The sequence below is a fragment of the Thamnophis sirtalis genome, unplaced genomic scaffold, assembly GCF_051295495.1.
Source record: "Thamnophis sirtalis isolate CommonGarterSnake01/CBP01778 unplaced genomic scaffold, rThaSir2_p1.2 scaffold_6, whole genome shotgun sequence".
NCBI lineage: Eukaryota > Metazoa > Chordata > Lepidosauria > Squamata > Natricidae > Thamnophis > Thamnophis sirtalis.
The window spans coordinates 5548997-5570132 of NW_028261386.1; the positions used below are offsets into that span (position 1 = coordinate 5548997).

At 45.8% G+C, this 21136-nt stretch overlaps 1 protein-coding gene across 3 annotated transcripts in view; it reads left to right on the top strand.

The window, feature by feature from the left end:
• CUEDC1 (CUE domain containing 1) overlaps window positions 1-21136 on the top strand; it is a 90119-nt gene that overhangs the window by 40862 nt on the left and 28121 nt on the right. For all 3 annotated transcript variants that reach the window (XM_087717147.1, XM_087717145.1, XM_087717146.1), the window contains exons 2-3: window positions 14331-14476; window positions 18120-18757. In XM_087717147.1, coding sequence (XP_087573273.1) covers window positions 18467-18757 — 291 coding nt within the window. In that variant the 5' untranslated portion in view covers window positions 14331-14476; window positions 18120-18466. The remainder of the gene's footprint in view (window positions 1-14330; window positions 14477-18119; window positions 18758-21136) is intronic.

Sequence of the window (21136 nt, forward strand, 5' to 3'; positions counted from 1 at the left end):
CTCTATTTCTCACTGTTCTGATCGAGGCTTCCCAAGAGCATGAAGCAAACTCCTGGTCCCGACAAAAAACACTTTTATTAATTTACTGTGAATTCTGCTCATTCACATCCAGCAAAGTCTTTCAAGGGAGGATTTCCAGTCACAGACCTTATCTGGCTTGGAGAGCCGACAGGCCGATATCTGCAAAACTTGGCAACTAATTGTCTCCTGCAAACTTCACTTCTCTTTCGTTCCTCTTTTATGTCCACTAGGAGGGGCCATTCATCGTCCACCTGTGGCCTTACTCCCAAGCCGACCCCTGTTCTTTAGCTGTTCCCTTTGTCTGGCAACTCTGCGCATGCGCACACTGGGAACAGGCTCCAGCTGTTCTTCTGCCTCACTGATGTCTGCTTCTCAAGGCAGCTGATAACTGGCATACGGCTCTGGCCCCCTCTCTGCCTCTAACACAGAGCCCTCATCAGAGACTTCCCCAGACTCCAGGACTGGCCCATCTTCCTCCCCAACCTCCTCACTGTCCGAATCTGCTGCCAGCTCTGCTGGCCACTGGTGGGCCACAACACTCACCCATTTCCTTTCCTTTCCTTTCCCAGTCTTGGAGGACCAATTGCAAGGGGATGCGAGTTTGCCTGAACCAAGAAGAACGAGGATTGGGTTTCCTTCTGATTTGATATTTTTTTAATTTTCCCCAGGCAGCATAATCTCCACGATTCAATACAGGACTGTGGATTATCTCCGTGGCCTGATTTTTATCCAAAATTTAAAAGCCAAGCCCCCCCCCTCTTCTCCATCTTCAAACTCCCCTCTTCTGCCATTGATCCATAAATATGTTTCAAAGTGAACCTTAAAAAAAAAAGGAAAAAATTGGGAGGAACCATTAACCACCACTCTGTTCCTTTCCTTGTACAGGTAGTTATGGTAGTAGTGATCTTTTTGTGATCTTCTGACTAGCAAAGTCAAAGAGGAAGCCAGATTCACTTAACAGCCGTGTGACTAACTTAACAACTTGCAGTGTGATTCACTTAACAACTGTGGCAAGAAAGGTCGTAAAATGGGGCAAATTTGTCTTAAATGTCTCACTTAGCAACATAAATTTGGGGCTCAGTTGTGGTCATAAGTCGAGGACTACCGGTATTCTACTTTCTCTCTGGAAGATTCTTCTAGATCCATCATACTAAAATCTCACAACTTGTGAAAATTATACAGAGAATCCATTTAATACAATAATACAATAATACACTAGTGGAGTCGGAAGGGACCTTAGAGGTCTTCTAGTCCAACCCCCTGCCTAGGCAGGAAACCCTATACCATTTCAGACAAATGGCTATCCAACATCTTCTTAAAGACTTCCAGTGTTGGGGCATTCACAACTTCCCCTCGGTTCTAAGTTGCTTCTCTCCTTGATTAGTTTCCACCCATTGCTTGTTGTTCTACCCTCAGGTGCCTTGGAGAATAGTTTGACTCCCTCTTCTTTGTGGCAACCCCTGAGATATTGGAAGACTGCTATCATGTCTCCCCTAGTCCTTCTTTTCACTAAACTAGACGTACCCAGTTCCTGCAACCGTTCTTCATATGTTTTAGTCTCCAGTCCCCTAATCCTCTTTGTTGCTCTTCTCTGCAGGAGTGGTCTGCTGGAGGTTTGCAGGTGTTCGGGAGAACCTCTAGTTAAGATTCTGTGCAGTTCAGAGAACCCCAAATCCCATTCCTGGCTGGCCCCACCCATCCCTCCCCTCCCGGGAGTCCCCACGTGGCCCATTTTGGATGCAGATAAATGCAGGGCGCACACGGAGGCTCGATGAGGGCAAAAAATGGGCCTACCGGAAGTTTGGGAAGGCCGGAAATGGGCCCATTTCCGACCTCCAGAGCCTGGGGAGGCCGTTTTCGCCCTCCTGGAGGCTCAAGCAAAACCTCTGGAGACCGGGGAGGGCAAAAACACACCCCTCCCTGCCATGGGGCAGGAGTCTGACTAGGCCACACCCACCATGGCCACGCCCACCCAGCAACCGCGCCGAGAACCTGTTGCTAACATTTTTGAAGCCCATCCCTGCATTTAATGCATTCATCATATCACTTTGAAAGAGAGCAGTAGATGTATACATCTATTTGAATTACCCTTAAACTTTAGATTCTCTCTTCTTTCTGAAAAGGGAACCGCTAACAGATTTAAAAAGAAACAACACAAATTGTGCTCAATCTGTGCTCTCAAAATAAACTGGATTACGCCACCCTGTAGCTTACCAGCTAACTGGCTATGGATAAATACGTGTTGCATCCCTGCATCAGTTTCCCTGTATCGTCTTTCAGACAGTCAGATCCCTTCCTTATGTACAGGCAGGGGGAAAAGGTTAAGCTTTTAATGAAAGCAACTTGTAGAAACAGAAACCTAACGATGTTCTGTCTGCTACGACTTAATTGGTCTCTGTCTGATAACACACGGCAGCTGCATTTATGCAACATATTTAACTAGGTCACCTAAAGATGTAGGAGATGGATTTGCAGGATGACCTTGGTTAGTTCTTGTTTGGATTAAGGATGCGGTGGTGGTGACGATGATGCTCTTAGCTCAGTAGGTGGTGTGACGACAGCCCTCTCATTCAAGGACCAGGGTATCAGTGCAGATCCGCAGAACGCTTTACAGTACATGAAGGATGTTGTCTCAATGAAATTATAAGAGTATCTACCGCACAGATTACCTGGCTTTTTTGTCTTAATATAGCTCACAGGGTTGTTGTGGGGAGGACAAAAGAGGGAAAGCTAATCCGCTGTAAAAGCACAATATTCCCTCCCCCTCCCCAATGGTTGTAGTGGGTATCTGCATTGATTCTCCTACATAGGAGGCGCAGTGGTTAGGGTTGCAGTACTGCAGGCCACTTCAGCTGACAGTGATCTGCAGTTCAGCGGTTCAAATCTCACCGGCTCAAGGTCGACTCAGCCTTCCATCCTTCCGAGGTGGGTGAAATGAGGACCCAGACTGTGGGGGGCAAGTTGCTGACTCAGTTTGCTAAAAAAAATTGTAAACCGCTTAGAGGGCTGAAAGCCCTATGAAGCGGTATATAAGTCAAATAAATAAATAAATAAATAAATAAATAGATAAATAGATAAATAGATAGATAGATAGATAGATAGATAGATAGATAGATAGATAGATAGATAGATAGATAGTTTTGTTAGTTTGTTTTTCAAAGCTAACTTCTTCCTGACCTGTACACTTCTTTTTAAATATATAGTTTCATCCTGCCTTTCTTTTCATGTGGAACTCAAGGATTGAGGACATACTGTATCAAGAGGCAACATTTTTGGACAAACATTTTTGCGTGGCAAACTGGCAATAATGCTGGCAGCAACCCACCCCTGGGCTGCAGGGATTGCCGTTGCCTATTGCCGCCTCTGCGCACCACATTTTTGGCCTTCGCACCCTATTTTTGGCCTCTGCGCACCCCATTTTTGGCCTGTGCATGCCCTGTTTTTGGCCTCCGCAGGCCCCATTCCCCCCCCCCCATTCCAATCCCCACCGCCCAGAATGGGCGGAAAATGGGGCACAGAGGCCGAAAATGGGGCGTGCGTAGGCTGAAAACAGTATGCAAAGGCCCAAAGTGGGGCACGCAGAGGCAGCAATAAGCAGTGGCAATCCCTGCAGCCTGAAACAGCTGATCCAGCCGACAATCAGCTGCTTGTTCCATAGATCAGGCTGTGCTGAAACTGAAACAGGCTGTTTGCTGTTTGCTGCAAGGAAGCAAGTTTCTTGGAGGCAGAAGCAGATTTCCCCCCCTTGTTTTCCTCCCCAAAAGCTAGGTGCGTTTTATACTTCAGAATGTCTTGCGCAGGGGTGGGTTCCTACCAGTTCTGCCAAACCGGTAGTGGTTTGGCGGCCCGGGTTGCTGGAACCCGCAGCAACCCAGGCCTGCCACGCCCCTGAACTGGTTCTTTGGCCGGTGCCATAGGAGCCACCATCTTGTTTTTAGCTTCCGCGCATGCACATAATTTTTTTATTGTATCAAGCGTGCGCATGGCGCGCCCACAAGAAAACCCGCAGTAGTGACTGCCGGAGCCCACCCCTGATCTTACGGTAAAACAAGTTGATCTGAAATGCCTGGGACTCCCACATAGGAGAAAACTCCCACGTAGGAGCACCAGTTGCCAAGAATTTATACACTTTAACTCAAGAACATTGCCCAACTCTGCTATTCGAACAGAGAGTTCAGGTGTCCGGGAACCAGTGTGGACTTGTCGAAGACTCTAGCTGAAACATTGGAGAACTATTTATCCTGCTTACTTAGCTAATTTCGGCAGTTATGTAGGGCTGGTGTGGTTAGCACTTGATTGCTTGGGATTTACAGAGCTGTTGACTAGTTTAGAGTGTTTAAAAAAAAAAATCAAATCGAAAAAGAACAAAAAGGGCAAAGCGTTTGCCCAAGGCTGCTGAGGCAGGCTGTTGCTATGAGTCAAGCTCAACTTTATTTATTTTTTTATTTAAAAAAAAAAACCTGCCCTGCAAAGATGACATTTATTTATTCATTGCATGTATAGCTTTTTTTGGGGTCACAGTTCATTTGTAGGCAATTAAGCATAGGGATGGATTAAGAAACCGCAATATTACTTGGGTAGGAAATCGCATGGGGTTTAGGTTAGATGGGAAGTCAAGCGTCTCTGAAGAAGCTAATGATGGATTGTTTTTTTGTATGGCTGTCAAGCTACTTGAACATGCCCATGCAGACGCCAGAAGCTGGATGCGCGGAGTCTATACATCTACAGCTTACTTAACAGAATAGCAGAACACCAAAGTTGGAAGGGACCTTGGAAGTCTTCTAGTCCAACCCCCTACTCAAGCAGGAGATCCTGTACCGAGGGTGTCAAACTGGATTTCTTCGAGGGCTGGATCCGCATTGTAGTCCTCTTCCTGTTCAATCCCCCGTCTGCCAAATAGCCGATAAATTCCGCTCTGGGTCTCTTTTAAATCCAAATTTAAACTTTCTTTACCTTGGGTTGATCACTCTGTCACCCAGGTCCAACGCTTTGTTCCAGCACCTCCCCTCTGCTCAAATAGCTTGGTCCGGTTGCCCCTACTTTAAAGCGACCATTAAAGCTGCTCCCGCTTCCGCTGTCACTTTGAAGAACTTATCTCGGACCCTTCAAGGAGCTGCCGACTCCTCTCTGGTTTACAAGATGTCTCTTCTTTTTCACCTGTTCCTCCAGAACAGGCTCCGACCTGAAGGTCCCTGGCAGCGGGTATCCGGTTGGGTTTTCGCGGAGCCTGTCAGAGCCCTGCTATTTCACAACCGTTCCCATTGCTTCGCTTCCGGCGAATCCTCCGCATTGCAGTCCTCTTCCACGGGCCGGCTGGGAGGAGGGACATGCCTTCTGCAGTACCCTGCCAGCCAGCCCCCCCGCACTCTGTTTTCCGCCTGGATGGCCTCCTGCAGCACCCTACCGGCCAAAACGGGATGTGGGGGGACACACGCGCCTCCCCAGCACCCCATTTTGGATGCCAGAGGCCCTGTGGGCCAGTCTTTGCTATTTCCAGGCCAACACCATGGGCCAGATTTAAGCACCCTGTGGGCCGGATCTGGCCCACGGGCCTTGAGTTTGACACCCCTGCCTATACCATTCCGGACAAATGGGTGTTCAATATCTTCTTTTAAAACTCCAGTGTAGGAGCACCCACAGCTTCCGAAGGCAAATCGTTCCACTGATTAATTGTTCTTGCTCAGTAGCTGTTCTAGATTTGTTATTTCAAGCCTGTTGATCTTTCTTGATACCCATTTTGAAAGCAGCTCGGGTTTCCAATTGTTGACGGACCTGCCATTAGGCCAAGAATCTTAGCTTTCATTAAAATCATGAAACCACAGAGAAAACCCAACCCTGATTTGTTGCATCAAAGGACGATTTTAGGTAGGCTTAGTAGGAAACAGCATACAAGGAGTCCTTGATTTATAACCAGAATTGTGACTAGAATTTGTGAGTCACACCTGATTTTATGACCTTTTGCCGTGGTTGTTAAGCGAAGCACTGCAATTGTTGTTAGTTGTTAAATGAATGAAGGAGTCATTATGCAAATCTACCATATTTTCCGGACTGTCAGACACACCGGAGTATAAGACACACCATGATTTTGAAGAAGTAAAATTTTTAAAAAAGGTTTTGCACTCTGTAAGCCTCCCAAACCCTCTGCACGCTGCGTTTTTTGCACAAAATAAAAGGGGGGCATGCATAGCCTTTAGGGGGCTTCCAGTGTGCTCCTCGGAGTTGGAGGGGGGGCAAAAACAAGCAAAAACGGCCCATTTTTTGCTCAATTTTACCCTCCCCAGCCCCCAGGAGCACTCTGGAAGCCTCCTAAAGGTTCTGCACGTCCATTTTTGCAAAGTGGGTGGGGTTTCAGGAGGCCAAAAATGCTGTATTCAGTGTATAAGACGCATCCAGATTTCCACCTTCTCTTTTGGGGGGAAAAGGTGCGTCTTATACTCTGAAAAAAACGGTAGCTTTCCCTCACTGACTTTCCTCATCAGAAGCCAGCTTGGAAGGTTGCAAATGGCGATCACATGACCCTGGGACACCGCAACCAACATAAATATGAACCAGTTACCAAACGTCCGGATGGGGATGCTGTTCATGTGATCAAAGGGTCATAAGTGTGAAAAATGGTCATAAGTCACTTTTTCAGTGCCGTTGTAACTTTGGTCATTAAACAAATGATTGTAAGTTGAGGACTATCTGTAGTTTCACTTGAAGAGGCTCCCTGATTTTCCATCTCTCCCTTGTATGTATCTTGGGATTGGGCCTTTGATGGAATGGGAATATACACCTCTGTAACGTTTAACGCAACAACAACCAACAGCAGTTGGAATTCTGAGTATTGTAGTTCTAGTACATTTGCAGACAGTTTGAGAAAGTTTGCTGGCAGGGAGACTTAATTAATAACAGAATATCAGGATTGGAAGGGATTTTGGAGATCTTTTAGTTCAACTTCCTGTCCTGCTCAAGCAGGAGACCTTATACCAGTGGTGGCGAACCTTTTCAGAACTCCACTTCAGACAAATGGTTATCCAACATCTTCTTAAAGACTTCCAGTGTTGGAGCATTTACAACTTCTCGAGGCAAGTTGTTCCACTGGTTAATTGTTCTAACTGTCAGGAAATTTCTCCTTAGTTCTAGGTTGCTTCTCTCCTTGATTAGTTTCTACCCATTGCTTCTTGTTCTGCCCTCAGGTGTCTTGGAGAATAGCTTGACTCCCTCTTCTTTGTGGCAACCCCTGAGATATTGGATTACTGCTATCCTGTCTCCCCTAGTCGTTCTTTTCATAAGACTAGACATACCCAGTTCCTGCAACCGTTCCTCATATGTTTCACCCTCCAGTCCCTTAATCATCTTTGTTGCTCTTCTCTGCACTCTTTCTAGAGTCTCCACATCTTTTTTATATAGTGGCAACCAAAACTGAATGCAATATTCCAAGTGTGGCCTTACCAAGGCCTTATAAAGTGGCACTAATACTTCATGTATTAATGTGGACTTATAATGGAAAGTCTAGGGCCAACTGACATTTCTAGCTGCAACCCGCCTGCAGCTCTTGGATCAGAAAACAGGCAGGAGATTTTTCTGGCAAGTTTAACTCCTTTCAGAATGTGAAAAGAGGCTTCCTTTGTCGTCGTCCCCCCCACCTCCTTCCAGCTGCCCCCGTTCAGTTGTCCTGAGAGCAAAAGCACCCTGCCAAGCTTCCAAGCTGGAATCACGAGTGCGTTTGTGGTCTCTTACGGAAAATGATTGAGAATTTCCAACTGTTGCAAGGCGCAGACCGAATGAAGAAAAGCTTTGACTGAGGCACATAGGAGCTTTTTATGGGTAAAACCTGACTGAATGCCAAATGCTGTGAATGAAGAGCTTTCCAAGGCTTGGGTGCCATGTGTTTAAGAACTTGGGAAGAGGTGCTGGTGGACAAATGGAGGAAGAGGACGATATGGCTTGGATCTGGGGCTGGGGGCTGGCAGCGGGCGTGGCAGATGGGGGTGGCATGTGTGTACTGCTTAGGCAGGCTCTGTGTGTGTGTGTGTGTGTGTGTGTGTGTGTGTGTGTGTTTATGTGTGTGTGTGTGTGTTAGAGCTGAAATGAGTTAGAACAGGGGTCTCCAACCTTGGCAACTTTAAGACTTGGCTGAGGAATTCTGGGAGTTGAAGTCCACAAGTCTTAAAAGTTGCCAAGGTAGAAGACCCTTTGAAGTTAGTCTCATCGTAAATAATATTCATTTCCCCCTAGGTTTATTTTATTTCGGAGCAAGGAGGAGAATTATCCCCCATCTTGCTGAGAGTTGATAACTGGGTGACACATACAGCTGCTTTATTAGTGGAGTTCCATCTTTGGAGAATGTATCTGCCCGACTTACTTCTAGATGCTCAGCAAAGGATTTTTAAATGCCACTGGTGAGCTTCCTAGAAGTGTATACTGAAGGGTGGTGGGAACTGGGTATGTTTAGCCCAGTGATGGCGAACCTTTTCAGGACCAAGTGCCCGAACTGTAATGTGCGTGCAGGAGCCCTGGAAATGTGAAGACCAGCTGACTGGTGCACATGCGTGCTACCTGGGCTTCTGGTTTCCAGCACACACATGTGTGCTGGCCAGCTGGGTGGGCGTGGCCAACTTGTAAAATGTGGTGAAACTCACTTAACAACGCTCTTGCTTAGCAACCAAAATGTTGGCTCAGAAACTCTGGCATTGAAGTGTGCAAGTCTTAAAGCTGTCAAGTTACAAGACCCTCGCACCCCTAACCCTTTAGAAAAAAAACAAAACCCAGGGTGTTCAAACTTGACAGCTGGAGCTGGAACCGGTTCTAAATGGCACTGTAGATTTGTGGAACCTCTTCTATAGAAGAGTTTAGAACTGGCAGGAACTCACCCCTGGGTATATCTCACATGAGCTAGCAATATAAATAAACATTTCACTTAGATTAGTAAAACATAATAAAATATAAGTGTTAAAAAGATCTATGTTCAAATACCAATATCTAGGCAGGGATGGCGAACCTTTTAGACACCGAGTGCCCAAACTGCATGCACACATGCCCAATCTGAAAGGTGCACATGGGCAAATGCACACAAACGCATGCAAGCATAGTCATGCGCGCCAACTAGGGGTGGGTTCCTGCCAGTTCTAACCTCTTCTATAGAAGAGGTTCCACAAATCTACCGTGCCGTTTAGAACCGGTTCCAGCTCCCTCCCCCCGTCTGTCCACACATCATCAAGATGAAGAGCGAGAGGAGGAATTCTGGGAGTTGAAGTCCACAAGTCTTAAAGCTGTCAAGTTTGAACACCCCTGGGGTTATTTTTTTCTAAAGGGTTAGGGCTGCAAGGGTCTTGTAACTTGACAGCTTTAAGACTTGCACACTTCAGTACCAGAGTTCCTGAGCCAACATGACTGGAGGAGGAATTCTGGGAGTTGAAGTCCACAAGTCTTAAAGCTGTCAAGTTTGAACACCCCTAGGGTTTTTTCCCTAAAGGCTTAGGGGTGCAAGGGTCTTGTAACTTGACAGCTTTAAGACTTGCGTGCTTCAAATGCCAGAGTCCCTGAGCCAACATTTTGGTTGCTAAGCAAGAGCGTTGTTATGTGAGTTTCACCACATTTTACAAGTTGGCCACACCCACCCAGTCACATGGCTGGCAAGCCACTCCCACTCAATCACATGGCCAGCAAGCCACTCCCACAAAGCAGGCCACACCTACAGAAGAGGTTCTAAAAAAAATTGAAACCCACCACTGGCGCCAACATGTGCTCATGCACAACAGAGACCCAAAGACCAGCTGCCCGGCAGAAACCATGGCACCCCAATCACCAGCAGGGTGGCAAGAGGTAAGATCTTTTTTTCTTTTGTGAGCTTCTGTTTCCTCATTTGCAGGGAAACAGAAGCGCACAAAAGAAACACCACAGAGATTTGACCTCGGGCAACGGCGCACATGCTGAGTGCCACCTCTGGCACCCGTTCCATCGGTTCACCATCACGGGTCTAGGCCATCGAACCATTGAAGCGCTTGTTTATATTTTTAAAAAATCACATCTCAGATTAGCATGTGCCCTCAGTTTACAGCCGGTCACAATGTAATCTACATTTTGATGTAAATTTTATAAGGAAATAAATAAATGTTATAAATAGCAACTGTTGCAGCATCTCCACAGTCACTTGATCAAAATTTGGAAGCGTGGCAGGCGGCTCGTATTTATGACAGTGATTCCCTTAACAACTGTGGCAATAAATGTTGTACAAGAGGGTGAAACTCACTTAACCGCTATCTTGCGCAGCAATTTTGGACTCAATTGTGGCTGTAAGTCAAGGACTACCTGTACCTTGGAGATGTTCCTTGAATTGAATGCAATCTGCCGTCAGATTAACATCCCTTTTACTTCCCGGCTAATAATGCTGTTCCAAAACCTTCTTGGCGCATTTCCCAGTTTGCAACAACAAAAGCTCTGGAGATTTATGAGGAAACATTCAATTTTCTTGGTCTCTTCCCTGAGGTCAGATCCAAAATTGAGAATCATAAGCTGAATAAACATTTGTCCCTCAGAGAACGAGTCATTCTGAAGTGAGCTTGATCTTTCTTTTAATTGCAAAGACAGAAATCTCCCACATGTCAAGGCAAAGTTGCCTGGTTTACACTTCAGAAACCACAATGTGATTTGTTTGTTTTTAGCATAATAGATAAGCCCGCTCATTCAGCATTGCCCTTCGTGCAAACACGATGACTATGATATGTTTTGTTCAGCAAACTTTGCTGCAAAATCTAATTTACCGTGATCTGGCTGTTCTAAGTTATTGCTATTGGCTTAAGGTGTTAAACTAGGATTAAGGCCATGTTTTCCCGAAAATAAGACAGGGTCTTATTTTCTTTTGAACCCTAAAATAAGTGCTTGGCCTTATTTTCGGGGAGGTCCAATGGTGGGTTCCTGTACCAGTTGGAACGGACCTGGCATCGCCCACATGAATGTGCGCAGTGCATGCATGCGTCATACCTGCCTGCAACGCCTCTGTGATGCTCCAGCTGCTCAGCGGAGTGTTGTGCAAGCGCCGTACGAGCCATGCACATGTGCGAAAGCGCCAAAGGCTTAAAGGACAGGTAAGGAGCTCGGGCGGGCGGGTGGGTCCTCCAGAGCACCATACCGGAACTGTACCCGGAACTGACGATGACCGTAATGGAATCTGCCGATCATTCTGTGGTTGTAAGGTGAATGTTGCGGTTGTTAACCACACCAACGGTTCTGTATGAGCTGGTTTTGTCGAAAGCTGGAACTATATGCCAGTTTTTGGCAAAACCGTCGTAAAATGTGGTCATGTGACTGCAGTATGCTACAAACTACTTCCCTGATGAGCCATGTTGTGTAAACCTCCAAACCCAGTCACCTGTGACTAAGTCACAAGGGTGCTTTTTTAAAAGGCAACTGGACTTTCTGATTTTTCTTTGAAGATGTTTCACTTCTCATCCAAGAACTGAAGAAGCTTCTTGGATGATAAGCAAAAAGTCTTACCCCTCCCCCCCCCAGGAAGTCTCTTGAGTTGCCTCTTGAAAAAGTATTTTATTTGTTAAATTAAATTTAATTAATTTTATTATTATTATTATTATTAAAAAGTACCATGTTTTTCGGAGTATAAGACGCAACCTTTTTCCTCAAAAAAGAGGCTGAAAATCTGGGTGCGTCTTATATACCGAATACAGCATTTTTTGCCTTCCGAAGCCTTGCCCCCATCACCAAAATGGCCGTGCATACCCTTATGGAGGCTTTCAGAGAGCTCCTGGGGGCTAGGGAGGGCAGAAATAAGCAAAAAAAACAGGCCCCAACAGCAATCTATAAGCTTCCATAAGGCTATGCATGCAATTTGTTTGACAAAAAACAGGCCCAGTTTCGCAAAAAGCAGCCGTTTTTGGGAGGTTTGCAGAGTGCAAAAACTTTTTTTTCCTTTTGGAAAGCTCTTTAACTGATTGATGAGAATTACATTGATCAAGTGCCAGCAGAAATAAAGTCTTAGGTCCTCCTCCTCCTCCTCCTCCTCCTCCTTCTTCTTTTCCTCCTCCTCCTCCTCCTCCTCCTCCTCCTCCTCCTCCTCCTCCTCCTCCTCCTCCTTCTTCTTCTTTCCTCCTCCTCCTCCTCCTCCTCCTCCTCCTCCTCCTCCTCCTCCTCCTCCTCCTCCTCCTCCTCCTCCTCCTCCTCCTCCTCTATCAGAAAACAGAATAACAGAGTTGGAAGGGTCCTTGGAGGTCTTCTAGTCCAACCTTTGCTTAGGCAGGAAACTTCAGACAAATGGTTATCCAACATCTTCTTTAAAACGCCCAGTGTTGGAGCTATCCACAACATCATCATCCAAAAGTTTGCATTTTTTTTAGAAGGTCCCCTTAGGACGCTCTTGGTTATTAGGATGGTTTTACAATCTAATTTCCGACAGCATTCATATGACTAGAGCAATTAAAATTAGAGCGATGGCATTGGCATGGCATGCTAATTATATGGCTGTTACTTGGTTCATTTACGGTTCAGTGCCTTGTGTAAACCTCAAAAATGGGTCATTCCATGACCAGCTTAAATACATTCATGGGAACAGATCTCTCAAGGGCTATTAAGTTACGAAGCATCCATCTAAGGGCAAGACAGTGTGTGTGTGTGTGTGTGTGTGTGTGTGTGTGAGAGAGAGAGAGAGAGAGAGAGAGAGAGACTTATGAAAGCTGTGTTATGTTGCCAGCTTTTCTATTTGATTGGCAATGTCCCATGCATGTCTCAAACCTGAATCAAAATTTTATAGCAATAGCAATAGCAGTTAGACTTATATACCGCTTCATAGGGCTTTCAGCCCTCTCTAAGCGGTTTACAGAGTCAGCATATCGCCCCCACAGACATTTCACCCACCTCAGAAGGATGGAAGGCTGAGTCAACCTTGAGCCGGTGAGATTAGAACCGCTAAACTGCAGATAACAGTCAGCTGAAGTGGCCTGCAGTACTGCACCCTAACCACTGCGCCAGCTCGGCTCCTATTGCCTACATCCAGTTGTTTCTGGCCATCCAGTTGTATTTATTCATTTGATTTAGAATAAGGCATCTACAGAGGTCATGCAATCACTGATTTACAACCTTAATAAAACACATTATACGTACAGGTCAGGGGTGGGTTCCGGCTTCTTCTACTGCTGGTTCGCTCAGAGGCGCGCTTCAGGCGGACGTGCGCATGCACAGTAGGTAAAAAAAGTGGTTCTGCGCATGCGCAGAAGCAAAAAACAAGATGGTGGGGCCTATGGTGGTGCCGATAGAACCAGTTCAGGGGCGTGGCCAGCCAAGTTACTATCTACTCGGCCGAATTGGTCCGAACTGGCAGGAACCCACCTCTGATACAGACACAAATATAAGTTTAAATAAAGCCTCGCCAATTGTGCGGGTAGTCCTCAACTTACAGCTGTTCCTTTAGTGACTGTTCATAGTTACAGCTCCACTGAAAAAAGGGACTTGTAACTCCTTTTTTCAGAGTTATGACCTTTGCAGCATCCCCATGATCACGTGATCAAAAGTCCTTGATCCTTGGCAACTGGTTCATATTTATGACCGTTGCTGTGTCTCAAGGCCATGTGATCACCTTTTTGTGACCTTCTCACAAACAAAGTCAATGGGGAAACCAGATTCACCTAATAACCAGGTTACTAATTTAATAATTGCAGTGATTCACTTAACAACCGAGGCAAGAAAGTTGTAAAATGGGGCAACACTCACTTAAGAAATGTCTCTTAACAACAGAAATTTTGGGCTCAATTGTGGTCGTAGGTTGAGGGCTACCTGTGTACACATGCACGCACACACACACACGCACACACACACACGCTCCAGCCCAAGTCCGAAAGCTCGGAAAACAAACCTGTTAGAATATTCATGACTGGGAGAGACATGGGAACAAGGTCAGCCAATGAATAGGCATAGCAACTAAGTCAGCCAATGGGAGCTTAAACAGATCTGGTTCTGTGCTGAGAATTGAAACTGAAACTACTCTGTGTGCTCTGAATTCTGAACTGAAAACTCCTCTCTACTGTACTGCTGGCTGTGTTTGCTTGTAACTACTACTATGTTGGAGAAAACCTATATTGGTATTGTACATTTATCTTCATGTGTTAGTATGTATATAAAGAAGTTAATGAATCCAGCTGAATCAGTCTGGAATCTCATCCCAGTGATGGAGCCAGATTGGATCCTGCAACATTATCCCAAGACACATAGATTTCCATTCATTCATTTTGTTCTTTTGACTGGACTTTGCCCACATCCATAAATTGTATGCAATAATATCTGGAATTACATCAATTAAAATGTCTTTTTTTTTTTGGCAGGTTGCTATGCCTTTTTCTCCATCCATGTGGACGGACAATGGAAGGACTCACTTCTCTTTGCCTTGACCAGAAGCAGAATGATTGGAGGAATGAGATGGTGACGTGGCCCTGAGACTCTTTTCCACGTTCAAGATATACTCCTGAAGGTACAGATGTCCACTTTTTTCCTTCCCAAAATTCCAAGGTTCATCTGTTAGACCAAGACAAGCAATTCTGTATTGGGATGCTGCAAAATAAACCTTGGATTACTGAGGGCAATAATATATTGTGCAGAAAAAGTTTTGACTAGTTAAGGTTGTTGAAAAAAAATGATAATAAGGGCAGATTGAGTGAAGAAATATATTTTGCCATCAGTAAAATTATCCCTCTTTCTCCAGTGGCTTTTAAAACAATTATTATCTTTAGATCATGATAATGATTTTAAGGCAGTGTTTCTCAACCTTGGCAACTTGAAGATGTCTGGGACTTCAACTCCCAGAATTCTGGGAGTTGAAGTCCGGACATCTTCAAGTTGCCAAGGTTGAGAAACACTGTTTTAAGGTATTCAAAATGAATTTTCACATTAGCCCAAAGCAATAATACTGGTTTAGTGTTTCCTCACCTTGTGTAGAGGACCATATAATCAAGGAATGCCTATAAGTGCCATTAGTACACACACACACACACACACACACACCTCTTTTCCTTGTATAATGGGTTTTAGAAATAAACATAGGCTGGATTTGGACGTGCAGATATTTTTGCCCTTGAGGCTTGGAGTCACTGACTCACCTATAGCCAATAAAACAATTGTCTGGATCTTCACCAGAGTTTTGGGTAAGTTCTTTGTGTGTGTTTTCTATCAAGTCTCAGACAGCTTAAAATTGTCTTTTAACTGTTCTAGTATTAAAGTACAACGCAATGTACTTAAAGTACTACAACACAGTCCTTTCAGCAGTTCCAAGAAAGCTCTTACTCCCCTTTGCGCTATTCAGCTGACCCTGAGGCAGGGGTGGGTTCCTGCCAGTTCTAACCTCTTCTATAGAAGAGGTTCCACAAATCTATAGTGCCGTTTAGAACTGGTTCCAGCTCCCTCCCCCTGCCCGTCCGCACATCATCAAGATGGCGAGCGAGAGGAAGAATTCTGGGAGTTGAAGTCCACAGGTCTTAAAGCTGTCAAGTTTGAACACCCTTGGGGGGTTTTCCTTAAAGGGTTAGGGGTGCAAGGGTCTTGTAACTTGACAGCTTCAAGACTTGCACACTTCAATGCCAGAGTTCCTGAGCCAACATGACTGGAGAAGGAATTCTGGGAGTTGAAGTCCACAAGTCTTAAAGCTGTCAAGTTTGAACACCCCTGGGGTTATTTTTTTCTAAAGGGTTAGGGGTGCAAGGGTCTTGTAACTTGATAGCTTCAAGACTTGCACACTTCAATGCCAGAGTTCCTGAGCCAATATTTTGGTTGCTAAGCAAGAGCATTGTTAAGTGAGTTTCACCACATTTTATAAGTTGGCCACGCCCATCCAGTCACATGGCCAGCAAGCCACTCCCACAAAAGCAGGCCACACCTACAGTAGAGGTTCTAAAAAAATTTGAAACCCACCACTGCCCTGAGGACACAGATAAACCTCCAACGAATCTCTAAAAAAAATGCAACTGACCCGCTGTCTGCAAGGAGTATAAGGCCTTCCATTCCCCACCATCCAGTCAGAGCTGAAGAAGCTTCTTGGCTGAGAAGTGAAACGTCTTCAAAGAAAAAACAAGGAAGTCCAGTTTCCTCCTGAAAAAGCACATTTGGGTCAACCATGACCTGGAGGACGGAGAATCTCCATAGATGTATTAAAGTAGACTTTTCCATTTAGATAGGCAACCAGCTACAATAATTGTACCATGAGTACATCAAATTCACTTCACTGTCCACTCTCTTAGGTGACTCATAAGGAGTGGGATCAATTTAACATCCCTCGGCTGCGTTAGACTGCTGTGGGAATGACACATATTTTCCATCCATCCCCTGGGCAGTGGTTTCGTTCTGCTATGAGCTGTAGGAGTATCTGGCTTTTTCAAAACAGACATTTTCCTAGACTGGCCTCTGAAAGTTGGACTCTCCTAAGCCACCGCTGATAAGGGGTGGCCATGATTTTGTGTGTGCATGTTACACAGTGGAACAAGTCGACTTAAAAAACCATTTGTTTAACAGCCATTCGAAGTTATAATGGCACTGGAAAAATGTGACTTACCACCAGTCCTCACACTCGTGACCCTCAACATCCCCATGGTCACAGAATCAAAATCTGGGCACTTGGCATTCGTATTTACCACTTGTTTAGCATCCCGAGCTCATGGGATTGCCATTTGCAGCCTTCCCAGGTGGCTTCACACAAGCACAAAGTACATTTGCTAAACGGCCTCATGGTCCCCTTAACAACTGCAGTGATTTGCTTAACAACCGTGGCAAAAAAGGCCATTAGCTGAGGACTACCCGCTGTGATGACCCGGAGCGTGGCACGAAATCAACACAGCCAGAGCATGGGTTTAACTCCCCTTTATTGGTCCAAGCTCTCACATGCACCTTCAGCAGCCTCTGGCTGCGGGTAGTCCAGTCCAGTAAGCAAAGTTAGCCATACAGTAACCAGGGCCAGCAGTCCAATAAGCCAGGTTTAGCCACAGTAAGCAGGGCTGGCAGTCCAGTAAGCTAGGTTAGCCAAACAGTAACCTCCAGGTGTCAGCAAGTGCACACAAGGCTCCACAGATTCAACGCTTGTTCCCCACAAATGCCCCTCCCACTAGCTGGCTATGAGGGAGGAGGGTGCCGTGCCCCCCTTCACAAGGCACACTGGGGACTGAGATGCCTTGTGAAGGGGGCGGGGCACTCTCCTCCCTCGTAGCTGGCTCAGTTTGTGTTGTTCTTGCCTTCTCTCTTCTCTCCGTGCTCTAGGATCAGGAGGAGGTGGTCCTTGCTTTTCGTCTGAGCTCTGTCTCTCCTGCTCCTCCCTGTCTGCAAGCCTTTCTAATCGTGAAAAGCCTTACCTGGATTGACTCTGCCCCAGTTTCCCTCAAGGCCAATAGAACCGCCCCCTCAATGGCTGCGGATTAAGACTCCGATGGGGGCATGATGCCCGCAATAGGCAGTCCGTGAATATGAGTTCCAACTTACCACTCTCCAGTCCTTCCGCACAGCTGTAAAGATCTGGCTGTCCCGGCTGGCCTGGGGTTAAGATTGTAGCCCCACTCGAATTGTGCGATTGTTGTGTTTTCTTTTTTTAACATGCTGTATTGTCTATTGTCTGTCTTTTTCCCCCTCCCTTTGAATTGTGAGCCGCCCTGAGTCCCCTTAGGGAAAAGGGCGGCATACAAATAAAGGCAAAAGTAAAAGTAAAGTAAAAAGTTATGCACAAATTTGAATTAAAAGGCAGACTTAGGAACGAAACTCTTTCTTAAACCAAGGACTACCTATATCTTTAAATAAGCATTCTAAATTCTAACCAGAATTGAAATTTTATTAAGCCATCTGTCTTTAGGTAGAACAAAGATTTCCTGTCCTGAGGATTTCTGCTTTTGTCTAATAATGTTTGTATCCTTTAGTCCCCAAAATCTGCCTCACTGTATGCAGGTAATCCTCAATTTACAACAGTTTGTTTGGTGACCGAAGTTACAATGTAACTTTGTAGATTTCTTCTGCAAACTCATCTCAAGTTCTGCAAAACTACCAAAAGGTCTTATATAAGGGAGGACGGGAGAGGTATTGATATCAATTTTCTATATTATAACATGGCTTACACGTTTTTAAAAATGCATTTCTTCATTTTTCAGTAAAAGAGATGCATCTGGGGCTTTGGACGCTCTTAATTCTCTGAAGAAGTCCTTCTTCACCAATTTCCTCCTGTCGTGGATCGATCCAGGGCTGAAGCTTTGCAGGCTGCCTCGGCGCCATCTTGTTTCGCCATCTCCGGGGTGCCACCATTTTGTGGTGCATTGTCGGCCAGTCGTTCTGCGAGACGCGTTCGTTGCTTCTTCTTGCCCAGAACACTGGAAGTCAGATTGCGCCTCGCCCTCCCTTCCCCTTGGATCTATACACCTCTTCTCTCGGTTCTTTCCTTCTCCTACCTCAAAAGCCGATCTGAAAAAGTTTAAACATTTTCCAAAAACGGTTATCCAAAATGACAAGCCTGTTCCGACGGAGCAGCAGCAATGGCGGCTCGAGGAACAGCTCTTCGGCTCAAGAACTTAACAATAGCCGCCCCGCCAGGCAAGTACGGAGGCTGGAGTTTAACCAGGCGATGGAGGATTTCAAGACCATGTTCCCCAATATGGATTATGACATCATTGAATGCGTCTTGAGGGCCAACAATGGTGCAGTAGATGCCACCATCGATCAGCTGCTACAGATGAATTTGGACTGCAGCGAGTGTGACGAGAGTTCAGATTCGGATGACAGCATTCCTCCGGAGGTAAATTTCTCCATGTTTTGGAATACAGTTAGTCCTCGACTTACAACCATTCGTTGAATGACCATTCAACGTTACAACAGCGTTGTTAAAGGTCAATCATTTTTCACACAGCATTTCTATGGTCACGTGATCAAGATTTGGATGGTTGGAACTTGACATATTTATAACAGTTGCCGTATCCCGGGGAGGGGGGAGGAGTCATGTGATCCCCTTTTGCGACCTCCTTACAAAGTTAACAGAGAAGCCAGATTCGCTTAATAACCACGTTGCTAACTTAACAATGGCAGTGATGCACTTAACAACGATGGCAAGAAAATTGTAGAAAGGGGCAAAACTGACTTCACTCTCTTGCTTAGCAAGGGAAATTTGAGGCTCAATTGTGGTTGTAAGTCAAGATGAAGAGCGAGAGGAGGAATTCTGGGAGTTGAAGTCCACAAGTCTTAAAGCTGTCAAGTTTGAACACCCCTGCGGTTTTTCTTTTCTAAAGGGTTAGGGGTGCAAGGGTCTTGTAACTTGACAGCTTTAAGACTTGCGTGCTTCAAATGCCAGAGTTTCTGAGCCAACATTTTGGTTGCTAACAAGAGTGTTGTTAAGTGAGTTTCACCACATTTTACAAGTTGGCCACGCCCATCCAGTCACATGGCTGGCAAGCCACTCCCACATGGTCACATGGCTGGCAAGCCACTCCCACAAAGCAGGCCACACCTACAGAAGAGGTTCTTAAAAAAAATTAAACCCACCACTGTCACGGATTCCACCTGTATAGCATGTGTGAGGTAGTGCGAAATTCATTTTTTTTTTACTACCGGTTCTGTGGGCGTGGCTTGGTGGGCGTGGCAGGGGAAAGATACTGCAAAATCTCCATTCCACCCCACTCTGGGGACAGCCTGAGGGGGCATTTGCCGGTTCTCTGAACTACTCAAAATTTCCACTACCGGTTCTCCAGAACTTGTCAGAACCTGCTGGATTTCACCCCTGGTGTGAGGTTACTACAATGTGAGGAAATGATGAAATTGTCCTTGGGTTAAACTTGATTGAATTGTCTCACTATGCTGTCATTAAGTTATTATACTACTGTCTATTATAATCTTCTCTTTTGATTTAATTTTTATGTTCACTGCTAGAGTCACAATTATTGTTGGTCTAGTGCAGTGAGGGCTAACCTTTGTGTCATCGCGTGCTGAAAGCGCATGTGTGCGCACACCCATAATGCAGTGCACATGCAACCTCCCCCTGCACCCCCTGTGCATGCAGGCATGCATGCCCCCCATGTGTGCTCTGCTGCCTGTGCATGCATGTGTGACCCCCCCCGCACTGCCCCACCCCGTGCATATGCTTGTGACCCCCCCACACTCCCCCATTATTCATGCGTGACCCCCACATGCCCCCTGCACATTTGTGTACATCTCCCACAAGCGCCCCACCCCGCCATGCATGTGCAGCCGAGACTCAAAAAACAGGTGGCCCGTGGGAGGCACACATGCATGTGCGGTGGAGCTGAAGTGGAGCGACGGCTCATGTGCCCGCAGAGAGGGCTCTGCATGCCATGTGGCATGTGTGCCATCGGTTCGCCGTCATGGGTATAGTGGTTAAGGCAGGAGGCTTTGTTCCAGGCAGTAACTGTTTTAGTGACTGAAATTCACCATTTAAACAATGGCAAAAGGTAATATCTGGACTTGTGTGGTAGGGGAACAAAAACCCCAAGTTAAATGTCAGGGAAGAAGAGGATTGAGTTTACCTGATTTGCACCTGCATTTTGCAGCTTACTGTTTGTTCCAGGTGGAAGAAGGCTGCTGCTGAGAAAGAGAAGCCTTTTGGAGTTAAAGGACCTGACCTGAGATTTGAGTGGCTCCACAGGTGTTTGTGTGGATGGAATATGGGCCTCGGTACTCTCTGAGCTTGGTTTTTTTTCCTGCAGCCATTTCTGTCAGGCCGGCAGCCATCTTTTCTCTTGGATCTTTGGCCTGCCACACTTTCTATTATTCTACTGTGCATTTTCTATGGTGGGAAAATGGGAGGGGGGATTGTAAGGAGTGAGATGCTATGTAGCCATAACAACATTCTTTCTAGAAAGCCAAGGTCATCTTTTATCTCTACACCTCTGCACCTGACCGGAACTGGATGGGTGGAATTGCCAGCATGGCACTGGGAGATTGGACCATGTGAAGGACTAGGGAATGTGGCAGGAACCCTGGCAATTTCATTACTGAACCAGTAATTAACACCAACAGCCCTCAGAAAGCACCCAGGACCCCACAGTTCCACTCTGAGCTTACAAATATGATGTTCTATAGCAGTGAAGGCTAACCTTTTTGCTGTTGCATACTGAAACTGTGCGCATGTATGCACACACTCATGTGCCCACACCCATAATGCAAT